General features: G+C 51.2%; 9 protein-coding genes across 9 annotated transcripts; 6 read left to right on the top strand and 3 right to left on the bottom strand.

The window, feature by feature from the left end:
• Window positions 1-557: 557 nt before the first annotated feature.
• Window positions 558-1,303, top strand: BDW70DRAFT_143941 (uncharacterized protein). Its single transcript, XM_073738181.1, has 2 exons — window positions 558-781; window positions 847-1,303. The coding sequence occupies exons 1-2, from the start codon at window positions 598-600 to the stop codon at window positions 1,122-1,124; spliced, it is 462 nt and encodes a 153-aa protein (XP_073591929.1). The 5' UTR covers window positions 558-597; the 3' UTR covers window positions 1,125-1,303.
• A 760-nt stretch (window positions 1,304-2,063) lies between these two features.
• Window positions 2,064-3,440, top strand: BDW70DRAFT_143939 (uncharacterized protein). Its single transcript, XM_073738180.1, has one exon. The coding sequence runs from the start codon at window positions 2,664-2,666 to the stop codon at window positions 3,213-3,215; it is 552 nt and encodes a 183-aa protein (XP_073591928.1). The 5' UTR covers window positions 2,064-2,663; the 3' UTR covers window positions 3,216-3,440.
• A 589-nt stretch (window positions 3,441-4,029) lies between these two features.
• On the top strand, window positions 4,030-5,216 carry BDW70DRAFT_118759 (glutathione S-transferase family protein). The gene is made up of 3 exons (XM_073734713.1): window positions 4,030-4,358; window positions 4,409-4,614; window positions 4,670-5,216. The coding sequence occupies exons 1-3, from the start codon at window positions 4,222-4,224 to the stop codon at window positions 5,041-5,043; spliced, it is 717 nt and encodes a 238-aa protein (XP_073591927.1). The 5' UTR covers window positions 4,030-4,221; the 3' UTR covers window positions 5,044-5,216.
• Window positions 5,217-5,574: 358 nt separating this feature from the next.
• Window positions 5,575-6,847, bottom strand: BDW70DRAFT_143936 (glutathione S-transferase). The gene is made up of 3 exons (XM_073738179.1): window positions 6,785-6,847; window positions 5,842-6,729; window positions 5,575-5,775 (listed from the first exon to the last, which is right to left on the bottom strand). Exons 1-3 carry the CDS (start codon window positions 6,833-6,835, stop codon window positions 5,662-5,664), a joined length of 1,053 nt encoding a protein of 350 aa, XP_073591926.1. The 5' UTR covers window positions 6,836-6,847; the 3' UTR covers window positions 5,575-5,661.
• A 380-nt stretch (window positions 6,848-7,227) lies between these two features.
• Window positions 7,228-8,343, top strand: BDW70DRAFT_153637 (secretory lipase-domain-containing protein; the record flags this gene model as incomplete). The annotated part of the gene is made up of 4 exons (XM_073739680.1): window positions 7,228-7,360; window positions 7,416-7,554; window positions 7,593-7,831; window positions 7,865-8,343. The coding sequence occupies 4 exons, from the start codon at window positions 7,228-7,230 to the stop codon at window positions 8,341-8,343; spliced, it is 990 nt and encodes a 329-aa protein (XP_073591925.1).
• Window positions 8,344-9,358: 1,015 nt separating this feature from the next.
• Window positions 9,359-9,850, top strand: BDW70DRAFT_153636 (uncharacterized protein; the record flags this gene model as incomplete). The annotated part of the gene is made up of 1 exon (XM_073739679.1): window positions 9,359-9,850. One exon carries the CDS (start codon window positions 9,359-9,361, stop codon window positions 9,848-9,850), a length of 492 nt encoding a protein of 163 aa, XP_073591924.1.
• Window positions 9,851-11,490: 1,640 nt separating this feature from the next.
• Window positions 11,491-12,958, top strand: BDW70DRAFT_163863 (Zn(II)2Cys6 transcription factor; the record flags this gene model as incomplete). The annotated part of the gene is made up of 3 exons (XM_073741377.1): window positions 11,491-11,555; window positions 11,631-12,875; window positions 12,940-12,958. 3 exons carry the CDS (start codon window positions 11,491-11,493, stop codon window positions 12,956-12,958), a joined length of 1,329 nt encoding a protein of 442 aa, XP_073591923.1.
• BDW70DRAFT_171720 (GMC family oxidoreductase) lies at window positions 12,898-14,908 on the bottom strand. The gene has a single exon (XM_073743293.1). It carries the CDS (start codon window positions 14,787-14,789, stop codon window positions 13,122-13,124), a length of 1,668 nt encoding a protein of 555 aa, XP_073591922.1. The 5' UTR covers window positions 14,790-14,908; the 3' UTR covers window positions 12,898-13,121.
• Window positions 14,909-15,901: 993 nt separating this feature from the next.
• Window positions 15,902-16,589, bottom strand: BDW70DRAFT_163861 (uncharacterized protein; the record flags this gene model as incomplete). Its single annotated transcript, XM_073741376.1, has 3 exons — window positions 15,902-16,181; window positions 16,291-16,350; window positions 16,402-16,589. 3 exons carry the CDS (start codon window positions 16,587-16,589, stop codon window positions 15,902-15,904), a joined length of 528 nt encoding a protein of 175 aa, XP_073591921.1.
• Window positions 16,590-16,750: the final 161 nt, after the last annotated feature.

Here is a 16,750-nt window from a genome sequence, read left to right as displayed (position 1 = left end):
GGAGGATTGATCGCCAGAGACCACTCTGTGAAGATCCCGAGGTCATTGGTCAATGGTTTAATGAGGTACAAAAGGTCAAAGATCAGTGGGGGATCCAGGATGAGGATATCTACAACTTTGATGAAACTGGGTTTGCTATGGGTCTTATTGCAACAACAAAGGTGGTTTCTAGAGCAGAAATGCCTGGTAAACCATGGCTTATACAGCCAGGAAATCGGGAATGGGTTACCACTATCGAATGCATCAATACTAGGGGGTGGCCAATACCCTCCACCATTATCTTTAAAGGAAAAGTCCATATAGAGGGATGGTTTGATGAAGGCACGATCCCTGGCAGTTGGAGGATTGAAATGAGTGCCAATGGATGGACTACAGATGCAATTGGCCTTCGCTGGCTTCAAAACGTCTTTATTCCGGCCACAAATGGCCGTACAAGGGGAGGAGGGGGGGGGGGGTATCGTCTGCTTATTCTGGATGGCCATGGAAGCCACCTAACGCCCGAGTTCGACCGTACATGCAAGGAGAACAAAGTCGACAAACATAAAGACCGCCGTCTGCGGCACTCTCTGGAGTATCTCAATACCGCCATCCTGAATAATGTCGTGGGATAGCCTACCTCGTGGGCTCCAGTTGCATGTTCTGTCCTACTTGACGGATCTTGATGACGAGATGGACCGAATATGGGAGCGGAAATACCAATCAAGGCATCACCGGCCCATGGCTATAAGAGCTGCTCGACAGATGTTATTCAAGGGGTATTTTAACCTTATCTTAGTCTGTAGTGAGTTTCTTCCGTCCTGGACTGTATCCTGGATGGTCTGTGTCATGCTAATGATGCATTCCCAGAAACATGGCATACCCTTGCCCGTCAAGCTGTGATAACTGGAAGCTCTGTGAAGACGCTGCTACAGTGGGCCTCGGAAGACTTAGCAAATGACGCAGTTACTACGACGCTGAGAAGGGGCGGGAAACAGCGCATTGCGCAAGAGGAATTAGATGAACTGTTGCGGCGAGCCACTCGGCATCACTTCGTCCGCTGCATCGACCTCCTCGTGGCTCATGGGGCAAAACATCCAGTGAACCACAAGTTCTCCCCATCTGCCTCAAGAATTAATACGGACTGAGCACTTGATGTACCTTGCAACGGGGGTTCTGGGGTGTTAGAGTCGGTGATCCAGATGATTGTGACCTCAGTTGGCCGGCCTTGAACTCGAGCTGGCGCGCATCGGACTTGTGTTCAGTCCACCTATCAGCAAGTCACTTGAAGTCGAAGGTTCGAGTCAACCACCTGACCGGCCTCCCCATAGCCCAAAATGTCATAGTTTGTGGAGGGCGGAAAGACCAAGATTTAGTTGTGGCAGTGCTTAAAAACCGTAACGACCCTCAATTTTCTTCACTTTTACTGCTCAGAGATCGGCTGCACGCGTAAGTTGATCAGTCTACAACGTTATAGACTTTATGCAGTAGTACTCATGGAAAAAGGTAGGCACTATGTTGTTTTGCCAGCCTACAGTACTAATTCTTGCATTCCTGTCGATTCCTGCTAGAATTCTATCCCGCAGAGGCAGCAGCGACTCCAGCAGCGATGGCGGGACCGGCAGCGACAGCGACGACTCCTCATCCAGCGGCAGCACCTACTCGGATAAATGCCTATCTACAGCACTAACCATACCATTAGCTTTTGATCGTCTGTCGGAAGTTCCTACAAAATCGCAATGGTGGCCTGCCGAATCAACGCCAAGAGCAGCTCAAGCCTTGTAGTTGTAACTTTGCACAGGCGCACAGAGCTTGGGATGTTGGCAAGTGGAAAGAAAGTCCTCCAATCGAATCATGCTTCTCTTGGACCACTGCATAGTAGAATAATCCACGTTCCCAACAAGGGTATGCCAAGGCGAGCAGCTCGTATTCATGCTTGGCAGCCCTCATAGCCGCACTTTAAGTGCCACTGTCTCCCCACAGAATAGCAGTGTTGACGGTCGCATCAAGGCAATTCAGTTTTCGAGCCAGGATGCGCTGGCTCTCGTTCTTAGCACTCGCAACCCTCGCCCGGCCAGGAATCGCCCGGATAAGCCCCTACGACCCGGATGACGCTCTCCGCCCCGACAACGTCACAGGATTAGTATATGAATACTATAATGAAATCGGCTCGTGAGTAAATCATAAGAAGCAAGGCGCAAACGCGGCAAACAATAACAAAATAACCCGAGGCTAATTGATTGATGTTACGCGTGTAGTTACTACAATGGCACTTTGACGATCCGCGTCCAACCGGCGTACAATCCACCGGCAAGTTGGGAAATCGCCGGGTATCTGTGCGACGAGTACGAGAACCGCACGTTTGACGTGAACATGAACGCCATGGCCGGGTTCAAGAAGCCTCCGCCCGCGTCGGCGCCGCACATCAACCCCTTCTTTCTCGATATCGAGATCTGGCCTATGCCGTATGAGCTGGGGTTGCCGTGGAAGGAGAATTATACCCACGATGCAGCGTTCAGTATTGCATCTGAATTGGGGTAATTGTCCCTGCTGAAGACTATCTCGCCTTCGAACCCGCAAGAGGTCACGCCCCAGATTGGCTTCTTGCATGCCGCCAAGGTTTCGAGGGCTTGCTAACGAGAAGAACTGTATATAGAGGAGACGAGGGACCACGGTATAAACTCAACATGACGACGGCCATGAGCACGAACACGAGCGGCAGCTCAGCTGGTAGCAGCATGAATAGCGGGTACCACTTCGATGGCGAAGCGACGACAGATTTCCCCCTGTGGAGCCAGACATTCGCCTTCAACGTCTCTGGCGTCTGTAGGGACTGGAGGTCTACGAATGCGGTCCTCTACTCTGGACGCCTTATCAGACCCATCGACATTCATAGTGATAGTACCTATGACTGGATTACCAACATTACGGCGCCCGATACTGCGATATCGGGGTTGTTTGATGAAGAGATGGCACAGGTCCGGCTCTCGAGTGCCTTTTCCGCGGCCCGCGCGCGAGACAAGAAAATTGTGGGCCGAGTTGAACTGATCTTCTCTGGGAAAATTGATAGTGAGCGCTCGGATCAATTGGTCTTGGGGCGGGAGACGCCGGATTGGAATGCGACATTGGGGTTTGCGAGGGGAAGTGTGGCGGGTGTTGAGGATGGAGGTTCAAGGGGCCTGGGCAACTTGTGGGTTCTAAGTTTGACCGGATTTGTCGGCATACTGTTGGCTATATGAGGTTCTTCGAGTTTAGACAGCACCGTGGTCTTGATTACCCACAGCTTTCTAGGTTCCTCCCCGCGGGTGCGGTCGAAGAATTGACAAGCGTGAGTCAGACACCAGTCGAGGGCCTGAACGATAGCCTTTCCGGGGCCCCTTCTTTTCCAGCGTGGCTCACCAGCCAATAGTCACCACCAGGATTAGAGAGGTTCATTTAAGCCGCCTTGTCTCCCGAGAAAGAGCGAGCATTCAAAAGCAAATACTTAAAGAGTCGGAACACGAATCGAAGACATACAAAACGGGATGAACATTTAGGGTCCTGGCTTACCTAATGAAAATCAGGGTTCGCCGCAGCCACAAGCCGTGTACACAGGTCGCATGAGCCAAGCGGTGAGCTCATGCGGCCTAGACCCCCTGCACGTGAGCGCCAAGAACATTATTAAGCAGGTTGTCCCGCACGAGGTCTTTAGAGAGGAGTACTCAGGTCACGCGAGAATCGATTTTGTATCGCGCGACAAAAAATCAGGTCTAACCGAGCTGCAACCACGGACAGGGGAGGAACCCCTGCTCCGACATAAATCCGTTTTCTGTTATTGTAAATCGGGATTAGTCGGAGTTGCCGAAATCCGAAGTCCGACGGACCCACTGACTCAGCAGTCAAGCCCTAACTTAATTCAACACTCAAGATTGTGAACAAAGGGATATCGATAGAGACAAGTTAGAAATCAAATTTCCAAGATGGAATTAATCGGCACTAACCCTTTCGGATTTCATAATCGCCTCATGTGGTTGCGCGATATCGTTCTGTTCGTTTCTAAAAACCGATAGAATCACGACATATATATAGCGTCCATTCTCCAATTGATAGCTTCCTCATCAACAATACTTCGACATAGACTTCAAAGTGGCTTCACTACTATATCGTCTCTTTCGCTCCTCTTCAATTAAGAAGGAGAAGTTCCCGGCGCAAGTTCAGCCCAAGTCCACCTCAACAACTCGTCTGCGAGACAAAACCCCTGTCAAGATGACTGTCGCTTCCGACATCACCCTCTACACCGACAACACTCCCAACGGCGCCAAAGCGCCCATCATCCTCGAGGAGCTCGGTCTGCCTTACAGACTAGAGCACATCTCTATCCAGTCCGGCAAGCAGAAGGAGGAGTACGTCCACCACCCCAGCCTTTAGATAACGCTTTCTAACGAAGATTTAGATGGTATCTCAAGATCAACCCCAATGGACAGATTCCCGCTATCACCGACGGCAAGCAGCGTGTCTTCGACAGCGGCGCGATCCTCCTCTACCTAACCCAGAAATATGACACCGAGAACAAGGTCAGCTACCCCGTGGGTACCCCGGAGTACTTTGAGACCCTCAGCTGGATCTCTTGGCAAATCGGTGGTCTTGGCCCAAAAGCTGGTACGTTCCACTTCCCTCTCCCCGCTTCTATTTCTCAAATACTTATAAGATATAGGCCAAGCCCTCGCCTTCGCGGCTTTTGCCCCCGTGCGCTCCGACTACGCAATAGAAAAATTTCTTAACGAAACCAAAGGCCTCTTCGGCGTACTCGAGTACCGCCTTCAGGAATCCCCTTACCTGGCGGGCGACAAGTACACCATCGCAGACATCGCGTCCTTCCCCTGGGTTTTCCAGGGCGCGGACGCCCTGGATCTCGATCTGAACGAGTGGCCGCACGTTAAGGCCTGGGTGGAGAAGATTATTCAGCGGCCGGCAGTGCAGAAGGGGCTGACTACGCCCACGCTGCCGTTCACGGCAGAGCAGTTTAAGGGGTTCATTCGGGCGCAGAAGGCGGCGGTTTTGGCAAAGGAGAACACTGATAAGCACTGAGCGTAGCAGAGTTGTGTGGGCCAGTTAGGGTGTGAGGATAGGTGCATGCGTATGGATGTCTAAATAATCTGACTTGTGATACTGCGAACTGAGATTTTGTTTGTCTATGGTATGATGCTATCTACCCGTGAACGTCAGAATGAGTGGACGCGCGAAGCAGGTGCAGATGTTATGGATTATTTTTGGGGTCTAATTGTCGAAAATCTACATGTTAGTGACATCACAAACATACAGAAACTGTTAAGCTAAAATGAGCTCTCCACAAGCTCAGGACATTAATAGGCCAAGTATTTTATCACGGTTAGCATGCCATAATAAAGCTCTTAGCGAGCTAATCCATGTCCAGACATGAGCGCCGAGAGAAACGAAGGAATTTTTGTCGGCTCCGACGTTGCATTACACCCCGAGGGGCTAGTAGTCAACTAGTTGGAGTAAGTAAGATCAATCTGAAGTTAGAAATGGGGTATCTTTCGTTTCATTGCGCAGAGCCTAACTAGTTCGGGCTCATAACGTCGATAGATAACATCGACAGAAAATTATTGTATATGGATGAAGAGCATAAGGAAACGAGGAATAAAATGGTTATCTGGTTCTGACAGCGAAAGAAAAATAGTATCATCAACGCGCCGTCTCATTCAATGGAAGAATTTCTGGTACAGGACCAGCAGGGACTATCATCTCGCCTTTGAATCCGTGGTTTCTGAGCAGTGTTGCCAGATACCCTGGTTTATACTGCATCACATTAGTAAATTTATGAAAATCACGAATCATCCGTGGTGGAAGAACTGGGAGGCGTACGATGTGCAACGCAGTCGTGCGCTTGAAAGCGCCGCGAGTTCTCTTAGACTCATCCCAGTACAGCCTTCGCATCCACCGATCGATATGCGGATAGCCATGGCGTATCATCCGGATACTGCATCTGAATACCATAAAGTACGCGACATCGAACCGAATAATTGTCGTGAACAACCGAATGTCAGGGTCAGTGATTGCCTCGCCGAAGAGGTACGGGTGCCCTGGCTGCTGTAGATGCGACTCGATGCGGTCGAGCGCAATGAAGAGCTTGTTCACATTTTCATCATAGGCGGCTTGTGTGCCGGCGAGGCCGGTCTTGTAGACACCGTTATTGACCTGGTCTTGCATCCATTCGTTCCAGACTTCGATCTCGGTTCGCAATGGTGTAGACTCAGGGGGGTAGTATCCCCCGAGCGGATGAGATGATTCCCGGAGAGAGACCGGGAGAAGATGGTCGAATTCCGTGAACAGCATGCGCATTATCTCAGCGCTTTCGTTGTTGACGATGGTTTCTTTCTTACTATCCCATAGCACAGGGACGGTGAATCGCCCCGCGTACTCCGGGTCAGCATGGAAGTAAAGATCACGGAGGCGCTTATGTCCGTAAAGGGGATCTTGTGGCGCCGTGCCGTCACGACCGGAAAAAAACCATCCCTCAGGACCCATGTCATGGTCCAGCAAGACCAGAGGGATGATGTCGTCAAGCCCCTTGAGCGTGCGGACGATATTCGCCCGGTGAGCCCAGGGGCACGCAAGACTCAGGTAGAGATAATAGCGACCGCGCTCGGCGGGAAATTCCGCATCCTGGTCATTCGAAATGAAACTTCGAAAAGTGGACGGCTTGCGACGAAAATGGCCGTCCGTGTCGGTGAGCCTGTAGATGTTGTTGTCCTGATTCATTAGAAATTGCCCCAGCGCAAGAATGCAGCAGAAGCGGAATGCCTACGGAATCCATCGTCGACAAGACTCTTGCTTCACGACGCAGCCTGGACAACATGCTTGAGGATTCAGACTGTCTGGTGGAGAAAGCACGTAGCCGAGGAAGCAGTAATAAATGCCTGGCCATTGAGTGTACGGGATTCAGCCTTATTGCATGATTCCATTTCTTAGGAGACGGTCGGATTTCGGACTTTGACACTGGGAGAAGTCCGATTGCAGCATGAATTCAGTTATGCAGTTAATTGGATGTGTACTCTTACCATGGCTTATTCTGCCAATCATCTGTCTCTGGATATACGGGGATGTGATCTTGTGCATTTGGATAGAGATCTATAATCCTCGACAGGGGACTGCCCTGGCTCTACGTTAAGTAGCAGCTTGATGCGTAGGGATCGACAATACTTTTCCGTCAGCAAACAAGAAACCCAAGTAGAAGGAATACTGCAGATGATGGTTCCTCTCGCCTCTCTTATATTACCTTTTCTTTTATCGTACTTTTCTGTCAGGCCTGTCCACGCCATTCCTTACTGCAGAGCGGCACCGCTGCCCCCAAGCCAAGATCCCTGGTATCCAGCTCCAGAGGGTTACGAGAATGCTGCCCCTGGAGAGATCCTGCGCATCCGCCTCGCGAAGGATAGCCTCATCGCTGCCTTTGGGAAAAATGCATCGGATCTATAATATCCTGTATCGGACAAGCGACAGCTTCGACAAGCCATCGTGGGCTGTGACGACTCTTCTCGTGCCGCCTGAACCGCGGCATAACGGCACCAGTCTATTGTCTTACCCCCGTACAACACGGTGAACCTCGACTATAGCCCCAGCTACACGCTGGACACGCAGTTTGCCTCTGCCTTTAGCGACATCATCCCCTCCCTCTCTCGAGGCTGGTACATCAACCTCCCGGACTTTGAAGGCCTTCACGCCGCCTTCTCCGTCTCTGTGGAAGAAGCACACGCAACCCTCGACTCCATCCGCGCTGCCATTGCTGCGGAAAATGGCCTTCGTAGTGACACCCGCGTGGCCCTATGGGGCTACTCCGGCGGAACACTGCCGGGTGAGTTCGCAGCCGAAATTGCACCGTACTAAGCGCCCGAAATCAACCTCGTTGGCGTCCCAATCGGGGCCCTCCTGGCAAACGTTACCAACGCCCTCGTAACCATCGATGGGCAGTCCTATGCAGGTCTCAGTATCCTCACTACCCTCGGCCTGGCAACCAGCTATCCCGAGGTCCAGAACTACTTAAACTCCACCCTCAAATCATCCGGTCCGTACAACGGGACTGAATTCTTCTCCGTGAAATCCCCAGCGACCTTCGACGCATTTGCCCGCTTTGCCAACCAATCGATTGGAAATTACTTTACCACCGGGGAGGGCCGGCTGAATGCCGCGGCGCTGAAACCTGCCATCGACCGGAACTGGCAGATGGGGAAATACTTCACCCCGCAGGTTCCCTTGTACATCTACAAGGCCATCCACGACGAGATGAGTCAGCTCCTAACAGTGCTGGTTATATTTCCTGATCAATTGCGCAAAGGGACATCTCACGTCTTCCGCTCTGCCAGCTAAGTAGTCTTCTTCCTATTACGCGTTCTCAGGACGGCACCCAGGGAGTGTATCGACGTGACAGGAATCAGAATCATCATTAGACAGATTTCATAATGAGAAAGATGTTACAGACAGCCATAACCGACGGACTCAATGCATGCGAGCGTGAAGGATTGTTGAACATATAATCGACAGGAAGACCGGGCAAAGCCGAGGCATTCATGGCGAATATTTTTGCCGCAGATGTTGCAGCCAGGGCCATTATGAAGGCGAATACACGGCATGCGGCTACAAAGACCAAGCGCGAGGCCTTGGCAGCAGGAGTTCCGCCAGAAGGGGAGTCGACCTTTCACCTCGACTTCTCTTTGTCGATATAGGATCCGATAGAATGGTATGTGCATTAGCAGGATGGTGCAGGTGACAAGCTGGTCTTTCTCTGAGAATATATGTCAGCTCTCGTTATGAATATCATTTGCGCGTGGCCAGACCGAGATGCTCTGGATATACACAAGTACAGATTTATATTAGCCATAAGCAGCAATCAATAATCGTATCTAGACAGTCGATATAGGTTTCCCGCCTATACCCAGATATTCCCTTCCAAGACACAGTAAGCTAACGAGAAAAGACACAAACCTCGCTGCATTACGGCAGACTCAATCAACCGGCCTTGAGCCTGTCTTTGACTTCTCTTTCTGCCATGGCTTCACTAGTGTATCCTTTGGCAGCCAACAGTCTATTTAAGGTGCTCATCGGATACAATAAAGCAACATCTATGCCCTCGTCACAGAGCAGAACTCTTTAGCATTCCTTTATGTATAGATGTTTTCTACTAAAGACAAAGCGTATTACGCTATAGAACCCCTCGATTGCAAAACTATAAATCCTTATGCTCATCTTGCCTTCCCTCTCCAGGCCCAACCTTCCAACTCACCTACATCGACAGAATCTGGTTAACTAGCTTCCCACCATCAAACCAGACCTCACTGCTATCCAATCTGCACCAAGTTTCTCAATCTCGTCCTCCACCGCAAACATGTCAGAGAACAATAATAGGCAAGATTTTAGCCGCCAGGGCCCAAGCCAACAGGCCCGGAGTCCCGCAGCCACCAATACAGGTAGTGGCCGGCTTTGGTCAAACTACACCTACTCCGGGCAATGCTGGGGGGATAGGCCCAACCGCCCCCGTTCCCCTCCCGCTCCCCTCTCGGCTACCAGTAGGCTGTTGTACGAACGTCCGCCACCCGCCATGGGCTTAATTCAACCTTCACCGGATCCCCTGCGTGTCCCAAGCCATTACTTTAAACCCGGTCCCGCGGCGGCCCAGATGGTGGGCAGTACGACCTCGAGCACTCCGAGTGCGGCTTCTACGCCAGCGCCACGACGGGAGAGTCGTGGTGTGCTGGAGAGGGAGGCTTCGAAGTTGTCAGTTCGAAGGGAGAGTGGGAATGTGCTTCGTCAGGCGCTCGATAAGCTTGGTAAGGGGGCCAAGGAAGATAAAGGGAAGGGAAAGGACTCGGCAAAATAAGACTCTCGTGCGTTTTCATGGTATATGACTTTGGTATGTAGTCAGTCACTCTTTTTGTTTTGTTTTCGTTTCAGTCTCGAGTCAGATCCGCGTTTGTAGCAGTCTTCAACAACTGCTGCTTCCTAGCTAGTTTTCTCAATTATCCGATCTTTCGGTTTCCCTCTGTGCAACAATGTCTTCTGTAAGGATAGGAAGGATTCTACTGTGGTCAAAAACAGTTACGTAGGCACTCCTCAATTCCAGGACTGCTCCTTTAGGAATATTACTATACCTCTACATTCCTATGATCTCGGTCTCGTGTGCAAGTGTACTGTCTCACTAGCATCTTCAGGCATCTCCCTCACCTCGAGTATGAGCGCCATCTCAACATACCCAGAAGGACCGCCCTCAAATAAAAGCTGGCCCACATCAGCGTCGGGCTCATGTGCACACTGTTCTCAATAAATAGGCGTGTCATCTCAATGTTATTTGATAGATCGCCCACACCAGACCGGGCGTCGATGGTACTGCGGATCTTTATGGTGTCAGTTAAACTTTTAATGCTTCCCAATGGCGACAGGGTTTCGGAGACGAACGACATCTTCTTTTCGTAGAGGATGAAGTCATGGTCGTCGTCCTGCGAGCGAGAGATTCACTAGCACGTATGCCTCCTGGGACACCTGCCATCCACTTGCAATGACCTTGCCAACTCCAGAGTCGCATTTCCCATTAGGCGCCAGGTACGAGCCTTGTACTTCGGACTCTAGCGCCGGAAAGTCCCAGGTGGCAGTATAAGGCTCGGCATCTGTACCCGACATGTTTTCGATTCCAGACATGTCTTCGCCATGATGCTCATTTTCGATGTTTAGATTCTGCAGCGTCTCAAGCTCGTCGCCGTTCACGAGTTCAACTCATTATCTTACTAAGCAGGTCTATCTTGCGTCTAACTTATTAACTAACGCTGACTGACCTGCTGACTATGCCTTCCTAAAAATGCAGTCAGGTTCATGGTATGTAGGGCAACCGCTCTTGTCGACGTCAACCCCTTGTCCCAAATGATGTCCTCTTCCCCAGTCATAAGGCTTGATATTACAAAACTTAAATAAAGCTATGTAATAGGAGAGTCGATTCTCTGCGCTCATGAATATAATTACAGAGCAGTTGGGACTTGTATAGCCACCCATGCCCACTACATCAAATTGTGTGTAGCCAACTGAGACATGAAACACTCTTAATCATATTACTTATCTGCCTCTACTAAGACGTTTGTAGACTGCAACCTGAATTTTGACTGTTCTTTCAGGTGACAGGGCAAGTCCATTCTTCCGAGATCCTAGCGTCCGTCAGATGAGGCCACCTTGCCCATAACTGCGGCGGACTGTTCGGAGAGAACCGAAATAGATGAATCTCATATTTGTAACTAGTATTTTACGTACTTATACTAGCGGCTTAACAGTCAGCCGCCCCACCCGTGTCAGGATCGTGTTCAGCTCTGGACCACGGGCTTAAGCGAATCTGAGGCTGAAGTGTTTCCTAATAAGTCAGCCCTCAGCTCCCGCTATCGGAGGAAATGCTTACTTGTTTAATGATACTTCAGATTCTTTCTCTTTTACACTTTGCTGTCACTCTTGTTTCTGAAAGACATGGAACAGCTTCTGAAAATGCCTGAACCGAGAAGGCCAAGGACTGGCACTAAGAAGTCGCGCACAGGCTGCCGTGCGTGTCGGTAAGTTATGCATTTCGTCAATTGAGAGAGGACTCACAGCTGGCCATCCTAGTGAGCCTGCTGATTTCGATCTAGAGCGCGCCATATCAAATGCGATGAAACGCCTAGCTCTTGCAAAAACTGCACAAGCACGGGACGTGCTTGTGACTATGATCTTCAGCGACTTCCTCGCCTAGGCAGAGTCGCCGCAGTCAGGAGCGGCGCAGATAACCGTCAGCCATTTCCCCCGGCGATCTCAAGCTGCTTTCCCTGGGCTATAACGACGGATGAGCAGCGGTGCTTCGCACATTTCAGGGACCATATGGTCCCTACACTCTCCCAGTTCTTCGACTCGTCGCTCTGGCAGGACCTGGTCCCCCAGATGAGCCACTTGGAGCCTGCGGTATACCATGCTGTGGTCGCTCTGAGCGCCATCCATAAGGACTCGGATATTCACGGTCCACCGTTACCTGGACAGAATCTGCAAAATGACTGGCATAGATTTGCGCTCGAGCAGTGTGGACGGTCATTTACGCTGCTCAGTCGGCGGTGTTCATCGCAGGACCCGCGGTTCCGTGACGTTATGCTTCTTTGTTGTTTGCTATTCGTTCTTATGCAGCTGCTGCGCGGCCAATATGATGATGCCTTCCAACATCTGGAGAGCGGGCTAAGGATTCTGCACGAGGCGAAAGATCGAGGCGGATGCGAGCGTTTTGTTCATCCCTGTGTGGTTGCAGCATTTGTCAGTCTGGAAGTCCAGTCTTTGCAATTTGGAGTCCATGGAGCGTTGAGTATAGGCTACGAGGTTGAGCAGCCGACGGACCGCATGGCTGTTCACGGAGGATATCCCAGTCTCCACGAGGCACGCCAAGCGCTTGACCTCCTCCTGGGGGCAACATTTCGTTTCCTTGGGCAGTGTGGAGAGCTATCAGAAGAGGAGATTTACCTGGATTATGGCTCCATGCATCACAGACAGCTGTGGCTCCTTTCGCGTGTGACTGTTTTCGGTAACCGGCTGGAGCGGTTCTGCTTGGGCAGCCGGCTCAATCAAAAGGAACGACGCGGGGCAGATCTACTTCGCTTAGTGTATCAAAGTCTGAGTCTTCCGATCAGGACGGCCCTGATAAGGAACGATGCTACTCTAGACTACTATATTCCTGAGTATGAAGCCCACCTTTCCGCCGTTGAGGACTTTATGAATAGACACCCCGGACGGCCGACTGTCATATTGGACACCGGCATCCTGCCATCTCTGTACTATGTGGCCATGAGTTGCCGAGATGATCGAATCCGTCATCGCGCGATCGCCACCCTCCGGTCCTGGCCGCACCGCGAGGGCTCGTTTGATTCCCACTGGCTTGCCTTTATAGCTCTGGAGCGAATCAAAGCTGAGTCCCGGGCTCAGCCCGAGCTGGACGGCATGATTCGCCAATCGTGCCACTCTCTAAATCGGAAAATGGGCCGCTGGCCGGGTATGGGATCGAACTACTCTCTAAATGATGCTCTACGCTCGACGAGGTGTATGAAACGTTGGCCTTGTGTACAAGCTATACAACAAATATGGTCAAGCAGAGTGCAAACGATCAATTAGCAAAGTATGAGATCAGCCGCCTTGTCGGCGATGGCATATACTAATGCCTGGTAGTGCGCAGCCACCGGTAGCGGCAGGACACTTGCATCCACGACCCTCAAACCCTCCACGCCTTTCACCCGAAGAGTAGTGTCAACGACTTTGCCCATCGCGGCTGTGCCGCCTGGATGGTAAAAAGTATTACCCCCGGCTTTCACCCGAGCGTCAATCTCTTCGTCTGTTGGCTCTGCACCAAGCGCCCGGAACCCAGGATGCGGCGCTTCCGCCTCCACAGTCTCTTGGCCCTCCGGTGTCTCCAAGAGAAGCTTTCCTACCTGCCGAATCCCTGCACGGAGCACGGCGCGATCGAATTCGGTTGCATAGTAGTTAGGATCAATCAGTGGCGCAGTCGTTCCGTCCGCTGACGCGAGAGTGATCCGGCCTCGTGATGTCGTGGCCATACCTAGGACGGCCGAGGCGATATGCGTACCGTCCATCGGGATCTCTACGCGCGAGACGGCCGCCCCTGCAGGTGCATATACTATGAGCGTCTCTACATGACAAGCGTCAGGAGCAAGATACGGATGGCTCCCTACATCGGTTGCTCCGTCCTGATGAAGGGCCTGGACGAGCTCGTTGCGCGGAGCCTGTACCGTGGCAATCCAGTCACAGGGCAGTCCCATGCCGTATGCCAGACTGTCCCACAACGGTGTACCGATTGATAACCCCCTTTCTGGGTGTCGCAGCCTCCACCACTGCACGAAGGCAAAATGATCGTGCAGGTTCTGGCCGACCTCGGGTGCATCCGCGACGGCGTCGATACCCAGCTTCGCGAGCTCATCCTTTGGGCCGATCCCAGAGAGCATCAAGATTTGGGGGGTACGATATGTTCCTGCGGATACAATAACCTCCCTATTAGCAAGGAATACTGGGCCTTGAACCAGCTGCACCCCCTTTGCGACTTTCTTTCCCTGTTGGTCTTTTTCGATAAGGATTTTCTGCACCATCGTCTCTGTCAAGGTCGTGATTCCCGGCCTCTCTGAGATGTTGAAAACCTCAGCTGTAATCTGCCGCCGGCCCTCACGCCAATTTTCTACCAGCTCTCCCAGCCCAAGTGGCGAACCCGCATTCGCATCTGGTACCTCTTTCACACCTAGCCTCTCCCACGCGCGTCTCAACGGCTCTCTCAGTGGGTAGATTCGGTCCGCACTGCTCCTCGACACAGAGACATTATGAATCGGCCCGGAAACCCCATGTGCACCGGTCTCAGTACCCTTACAATCAAGACAACTCTCCATCCTCTTGAAATAGGGCAGCAATGCTTCATAGCTCCAACTCTCATCACCAACCATTGCCGCCCACCGGTCATAGTCCGCCGCATTTCCGCGCGTCCAAGTCCCGTAGTTGATCGCGGAACCGCCGCCGAGTGCTTTTGCCGCACTGTTATAGCATTTTCGGTTATCGAGGTGGGTTTGAGGGACAGTGGTATACGCCCAGTCTAGCGGCGAGTGATGCGCACCGAAGCATGCGAGCGGATATTCGGTCAGAGTGTGTCCGGCGACGTTTGGACCAGCCTCGATGATGAGGATTTGGAGGGAGTGATCTTTTTCCGAGAGCCTACCGGCAAGCGTGCACCCGGCAAGGCCACCGCCGATTATGATATAGTCGTAGTGTGTTTCAGACATAGTGCCTGTCTTTAGATATTCCGGATCATTTGGTCTCGATAAGTCGTTGGTTCTCGGTCTATTTATCTATTTCTCGACGCAGGGTATCATATTGCGGCGATTCTTCTTGTCGTTCTGAACACGATCAAGCGAATCAACTCAAGCCCTTTTGACGAACTAATTTCAGTGTCTCGAGTCAAGCAGCTCTCCAGAACATAAACATGATCACACGTCCACCTACTGATTATTCGACCACTATACTACCTCAAACACGACCTGGCCAATAAGGACGCAGACCTCACGTAGTCTTTAAATATATTCATCACTTTGCAGCGGCTAGCCCGTGATCTCACATAGTGAGGCTGGAGTGGGCCCGCGGAACACGATGCAACCAATTATACGACGCATTTTTGAAAGGCTCAAACTAATGGCATTATTTTACAGAGTAGTTCCATACCCCTTCTAAATTTAATATATTATAATGTTTAATGGCTGTAATCTTTCAGGGACACGTAGGCCGCTGCCTAAATAGACATTCCTCAACGGGTGCTGGAAAGGGTCAATACGATCTAGCACCTACGACGCCGCCGTTCCCCAGGGGGTTACTTAGGCTCTATTCTCCTTGTTTTTAAACGCCTAGTATGGTTCGATAGCTACACCGGGCTTCCTCGTTTTAGAACTCTACAAGAATGTCGTTCCACAGCTCGGTGGACTCCAATTGCTTGTTCAACGCGATTTCGCTCAGGCTTCATTTCGCTCTATACGACAGATTTTTATGGCTCAGGACAGCCGCTTTAACTGAATACTCAATGACCATCTCCCTTCCGATAACTCTGCTCCAGAATTCTCTTCCACCCTGAAACACCGCGCTTCATATGTTTTAATTATAATATTTCGGGGCTGACTACATCTCAGTATCCTGTAATTAGAGACCTTGAAGTATCTCCTCTATAAATTGTGTTGTTGATGACAGCTTTAATTTCTAGCCCGTGGCGAAAATTAGATGTGTAGGTTCACTGGTGAAACACATTGAGTATGGGGTATAACTATACCATTTCATCCTGCTGATATGTCTATCGTCATATTCTTAGGGCCGCAAGTCGCCATTCAGCGTCTGGTTCGTTACTGCTTCCTCAACGTAGGTATCTCCGGCTATTCACGGTCGTAGAGTCCAAATCATGAAGCATCTGCGTAACAGCTTGCAACTCAGACCGTTGCGAATAGTATGCATCGAGCTCTCGAGCTGCCCCTTCGGCGGAAAGCTCCCCAGGACTCTGGAGCTTGATCAAGGCCTCCGGCTTTCCAGGGGCCTGCTCCGGGGTGCCGTTCCTGGCCTTTTGTCGTCGCCATATGAAGAGCCAGATGAGCCCGGCGACGTTGGCTGCACCGCAAATACCACCGACACCACCCCTCCTGCAATGGCTTCTTTGTTTATTGACTTCCTGACCTCTGGAGTGCTTGTGGAATGTACTGGTCGAGAAAAAAGAAGGCTCATCGTAATATTGTCATAAGAACTAGGTACTGGGGACGCCGCAATATCATCTGCCGTGGCGGAAGGACCTGAATAAGTTGACAGTGACGGCTGTTATCATAAGGTTAGCATGCATCAGCCACGTTTCTAGTCCTAACTTACATCGAATACGGTGCGCACAACCTCCGACTCTGCCACGAAGCGTCGGAGATGCTGTATGCCCAGGCCCCGTTATCCGTCGAGGTAGAATTCGCGCCTCGTCCGCCGTAGTTGAAAAGCGTGGTATTGGCGCTGTTCGACCATAGTGCTTGGTCCTTGAGTGTCGGGACATCGGATGGAATTAGGGTCATTTTATAATTCGCCCCATCGTCTAGATCGATTCGTGCGGAGAGGTCCAGCTCGACCTGGTATTTGTCTGACACTACTAGGAAAGAATATGATTCTCATACTCGAGGCGTTGTTGTCACCAGGGATGATTCCACCATCGAGGCCGTTCATATACAGGACATCG

This window comes from Aspergillus foveolatus (genome assembly GCF_047715535.1).
Source record: "Aspergillus foveolatus strain CBS 279.81 unplaced genomic scaffold BDW70scaffold_82, whole genome shotgun sequence".
NCBI lineage: Eukaryota > Fungi > Ascomycota > Eurotiomycetes > Eurotiales > Aspergillaceae > Aspergillus > Aspergillus foveolatus.
Note: the sequence above shows the minus strand (reverse complement) of the source record. Positions and strands in the feature narration are given on the sequence as shown.